General features: G+C 48.2%; 1 protein-coding gene across 1 annotated transcript; it reads right to left on the bottom strand.

The window, feature by feature from the left end:
- Positions 1–665: 665 nt before the first annotated feature.
- LOC130191421 (methyltransferase-like protein 27) lies at positions 666–4,259 on the bottom strand. The gene is made up of 6 exons (XM_056411077.1): positions 4,223–4,259; positions 3,135–3,287; positions 2,835–2,963; positions 1,929–2,064; positions 1,559–1,651; positions 666–1,249 (listed from the first exon to the last, which is right to left on the bottom strand). The coding sequence occupies exons 2-6, from the start codon at positions 3,249–3,251 to the stop codon at positions 1,020–1,022; spliced, it is 705 nt and encodes a 234-aa protein (XP_056267052.1). The 5' UTR covers positions 3,252–3,287; positions 4,223–4,259; the 3' UTR covers positions 666–1,019.
- Positions 4,260–5,411: the final 1,152 nt, after the last annotated feature.

Raw genomic sequence — 5,411 nt, 5'->3', positions numbered from 1 at the left:
TAGGGCTGAATCAGGTTTGCCCTGGTCCAGCCCCTTGATATGCTGCTATAGGCTTATAGCTGCCGGGGACGTTTTAGGATGCACTGAGTACCTATCTCCTCTTTTTTTCTCCTTAAGGATGAATTTTCATCTCTCAATCACACGTTACTAACTCTGCTTTCTCCCCGGAAGTCCTTTGACTTTACGTCTCATGGGGTCATCGGACCCTATGAGGCGGCATAGATCCTATCTGCCTGATGGATCGTCTGGGTCGTGGAATTCCTGCTCATGACTACGCCACTGTCCTGTTGAGACTCCGCCCACTCCTCCTCCCCACCGCCATCTGCCTGATGGATCGTGGAGGTCTCCATCGTGGAATATGCCTACTATGAACTATTCATACACTCTGTCATATTCATTGAATGTATTTTAACTCTAAATCTGTCCTTCTGTACACATTACATCTATTGCATCTGTCCATCCTAGGAGAGGGATCCTCCTCTGTTGCTCTCCTCCAGGTTTCTTCCCTTTTTTTCCCCCTGAAGGGTTATTTGGGAGTTTTTCCTGGTCCGATGTGAGGTTTTGGGGCAGGGATGTCTATGTGTACAGATTGTAAAGCACTCCGAGACAAATTTGTAATTTGTGAAATTGGGCTATACAAATAAACTGAATTGAATTGAATTGAATGACGTTCTTCATTTATTGAGTTTCACAGCCCAGAAGGACTACAGAAGGGACTTCCTGCTCCAGGTGGACCAGGCCCAGAAGGACTACAGGAGGGACTTCCTGCTCCAGGTGGACCCGGCCCAGAAGGACTACAGGAGGGACTTCCTGCTCCAGGTGGAACCGGCCCAGAAGGACTACAGGAGGGACTTCCTGCTCCAGGTGGACCGGGCCCAGAAGGACTACAGGAGGAACTTCCTGCTCCAGGTGGACCCGGCCCAGAAGGACTACAGGAGGGACTTCCTGCTCCAGTTGGACCCGGCCCAAAAGGACTACAGGAGGAACTTCCTGCTCCAGGTGGACCCGGCCCAGAAGGACTACAGGAGGAACTTCCTGTAGAGGTACATGGTCCCATGGAGGTACTTGTCCTTCTGCACATGGTCACAGTTGCTGTACATGTCGATCATGTACCGGTCCGTCTCTTTGGTGGCCACATGACTCCAGAGACCCTCCTCCTCCATCAGCTGCAGCTCCGCCTCCAGAGAAACCTTGTACTGGTTTCCAGACTCCGATTCCAGGCCGTTTCTGGACATGCAGACGTATCCACCTGCAGGATGCAACATGAGACGGGGTTAGACAGGAGAGCTTCAGTGAGAACACAAGTAAACAACAACATATACAGAAGAATCCAGGAAGTAACAACAAAGTGAATTAGTGCCGCAGACGACCTTCAGTGCCTTGTCAGAGGAGCCACCAGATGGCGCTGGATCGTCTGCATACTGTCAGACTGAGCATCGACCATCTGGTCCAATTCTACCCAAGACATTGAAGCCCAGTGAAAGTCAACGATGTCCAGAAGCCCAACAAACGACCCGAGAAGAAGAGCTTCAGAGCTTCAGAGGACACAGCTGGGTACCTGGTGCGGCGGCGAGGCACAGCTCCCTGACCACGGAGAACGGCACGAAGCCGTCTCGTAGGGCGCCGACGATCATCACCACGTCAAACACACCTGGAGCCAGAGGAGAGAACTTCTCTGAACCCCAACACACACATCCCTCTTCTACCTGCACCCCATGGTTGGGGGTTTGGTTCTCTCCCATTAAACCAGTCAGAAGCACATTTAGTGTGGCGAGTGTTTCCTGTGTGATGCTGTCATGTCTTCAGGCCTCAAATGTTCTGAACACTACGTTAACGAGTCACCTCCTCCTGTCTGAGCGGAGGAGTCGAACCCTAACCAGCCGTGATAAGATCCGTCAGTATGTGCATGTAGCGTTAGCTTAGCATACCAGGCTGAGCAGGAAGTGGCTCTGTTCCCAGTAAGGCCAGTTTGAGCTCCTTGTAGAGGCCGGTCTTAGCGGCTTGATCCAGCATGCCTCGACTGCCGTCCACGCCCAAAAAGTGCTGGAAACCCAGTTCAACCATCTATGAAGAGGAAGAGGAGGAGGAAGAGGAACAGATTAGAAACCTTTGCATTCAGTGCTGATTATATCATCACTATGTAAACTCTGAAGTCGTTGCCTGGTTTTAAGGGATGAGCTTCTAGAACGTGCGGCTCTGGTCCAAATGGTTTGTCGCTCGTCTGTCAGACAGAGTCGTCTGTTCGGTGTCTCACTCACGAGCGGGATGGTTTAGTCATGTGACGCGGCAGCTCCTTAAGAACCTTCATCGCCACTTCTTGCAGGACCTAAAGAGTCTGGACTCTTCTGGACTACAAGTCCACCTCCAACATGCACTTCATTGATCAGTGAGACACGTATCGAGCCGTCAGCCGTAGGTTTCCCCCGAGCCGATTACCAATCAGCCAGCAGATGAGGCCAATTAGACCCCGTTCCCTGACCCCCCCCCACACACACACACCTCCACACACCCCCATACCCCACACCCCCACACACACACCCACAGCTGCCAAAATAAGGTTTAAATGTATACACAGGTGGTGAGTCCACACATATAAACACAGATATATCCATATGTGGTGATAACATTGGACCTTCTGATGAAACACCATGTCTCTCCACACCTCGTCATATTTAAAGGAACCGACCCAGAACACTCAGAACTAAAGCTTCCCGTTTTCTCAACAGCACATTTGGTGTTTTATTTTATTTTTCTTCACTGTTTTGCCTTTGATTATGAAACCGAGGCCATGGTCCAGTCACGCAGGATCACTGAGGTTCTCCTTTGGGTCTTACCAGGTTAGCGACTAATCCAGACCCACAGGCCACATCAAGAACCTGGACTTCATCGGGATGCCCGGAGAAGTTCTCAAACAGGAAGTGGACTGCCTGGTGTGGAGCCCTGTAGTCCATCATGCTGTGGTCCTGTTGGAACACATGTGGAGGTCACATGACGTGTCTCAGGTCCAGCAGACAGCTCCTGGTCCACTACAATGTGGTACCGGACCAGAAGGAGAACACAGTGCTCTTCTCTGCAGATGATCTGCTTTCATACATTGACCGCTGAGGTCGCTGAGGAGGCGGAGCTTCTGTCACCTGTTCGTAGGTCTCCGCCCAGCTGTCGTAGAACTTCACCCTCTGCTGTGAATCGGCTCCTTGGCAGGACGTGAGGAGGCTCCTCAGATCCTCCAGAGTTCTGCTGCCGGCGGACATGATGAGGAGGCGAAGGGCGACCTGTCGGAGCGCCGCCTGCAGCGTGGGATGAGCAGGTGAGAAGCCGCGTGTGCAGACTTCACAGGAATGCAGAACACGAGCCGGAGGCCCAACCGCCGCTGAGCTCGGCTGAGGGCTTGAGTTCAGCTCGGAGGGCTTCTGGTTTCCACTCTTTTCTTTCATAGAATCTCATGAAAACCTGAAGGCATCATGACCCAGATCACCTGAACACTACACCTGTGTGCTGTGAGTAACACACATACCTGAACACACCCAGACGATCCGTTCGATCTCTATTTAAACATATTGTGTTGTTCATGCAGGTCGACATCACTCCTCCTACAGGTCACTCCTCTTACAGGTCACTCCTCCTACATGTCACTTCTTCAGGTCACTCCTCCTACAGGTCACTCCTCCTACAGGTCACTTCTTCAGGTCACTTCTCCTACAGGTCACTTCTCCTGCAGGTCTCTCCTCCTGCAGGTCTCTCCTCCTACAGGTCTCTCCTCCTACAGGTCACTTCTTCAGGTCACTTCTCCGACAGGTCACTCCTCCTGCAGGTCACTTCTCCTACAGGTCACTCCTCCTACAGGTCACTTCTCCTACAGGTCACTTCTCCTGCAGGTCACTCCTCCTACAGGTCACTCCTCCTACAGGTCACTTCTCCTACAGGTCACTCCTCCTACAGGTCACTTCTCCTACAGGTCACTCCTCCTACAGGTCACTTCTCCTACAGGTCACTCCTCCTACAGGTCACTCATTCACTCCAGTAGCTGCGTTAAAGCGTTTCAATTCATTCAGAGCAAAATGTGACAAATAATGAAGCAAATTCAGTAGAATATACCTGATTCATTCACACAAACAGCATCATTCATATATATATATATATATATTTATATATATATATATGTACAATTTATCGATAACTAAAGTATATATCAATCTATAGTAAACAGATGATTCGTGCTCACCTGTGTGTGAAGGAGTTCTGGAGGAGCAGCAGGTCTGAGTCTGAGAGACGTTCGTCAGGTATTTCTCTCCTGAGCCGTCGCCTGAGGGCGAAGGAGGTGCCGACCGGGGCCCACTGGTGGGCCGCGAAGGTACTGCAGGTGGGCCGCGAGAGGTCATTTACAATAAATAAATAAAATGTTTTTAATTTTCAATTTTGAAAAGTTTGAAATTAATGTAAAAATATTTATGATTTAAATTACATGTTATTCTTTTATCTGACCTATTTTTGATCCGTGACGTGTCTTGTATCTCGTCAATAGCGGGAAATTGTGTGTTCTGTGCTTGTTTCGTATCTGCTGTGTGTGTGTGTAGGTGTGTCACTCTCCACAAACCTATTTGTAACACTTGTATATATTGTGCAGGGAAGTAGGGAGTTTGACGACATTTTCTTTCTTTTTGTCATCTGTTTTTGTTAGATAGGGAGTTAGGGAAGAATGGTGTATATTGATTTTATTTTTTGTTTGCTTAGGTTAGTTAGTTTCCTTTTAAAAGTAAGAGGTGTTTTGTTTTTTGTATTTTGCCCTTGTCGGCTCCTGAAGCTGTTCTCCCAGCCCCAAATAAAAAATAAATTAAAAAAACGCAAAGTTGGATAGTGGTCTCGCTCTTTCCTGTTGCGTCTAAGACCTGGTCGTAACATTAGGGTTGCACATTTCTGTATTTTACTTAAAACGATTGATAATTGATAAGATACAAAACGTACATCTTTTTCTTAGTTTAAGTATTATTTGATCAATTCTAGCGGCACATTAGTTATGTGAAACATTAATTGATGAAGCACAAACAATTTAAACGAACAGATTAATAAAACAATAAGGCTCTCGCTCGAAACGGCTGCTCTTGTCCGCCTGTCGTTATTCAACAAAAGGCGCCGCCAAACAAAACAATGTCAAATGGGGCGCACTCTTGTAGTATTAAAGTAAATATATGAGCTCTGGAGAAAATGGTATACAAAACATACATTGTCGGTTAATACATTTTTAATCGGTTACATTCTGAAGGTCATTTAATCATCCCTAGTTTATGTTTTAATCAGAGTTGTGATCAGCGCCGCCGCTCCCATAAGGCGCACTACGCGTTGCGCGTAGGGCACCAAGTCCTGAGGGGGCACCGCAAAATAGGCAACTAAAAAAATCCTCATAGTTATAATAA

Source organism: Pseudoliparis swirei, unplaced genomic scaffold (assembly GCF_029220125.1).
Source record: "Pseudoliparis swirei isolate HS2019 ecotype Mariana Trench unplaced genomic scaffold, NWPU_hadal_v1 hadal_56, whole genome shotgun sequence".
Classification (NCBI taxonomy): domain Eukaryota; kingdom Metazoa; phylum Chordata; class Actinopteri; order Perciformes; family Liparidae; genus Pseudoliparis; species Pseudoliparis swirei.
The sequence above is the reverse complement of the archived record's forward strand: the minus strand, read 5'-3'. Positions and strand labels throughout refer to the sequence as shown.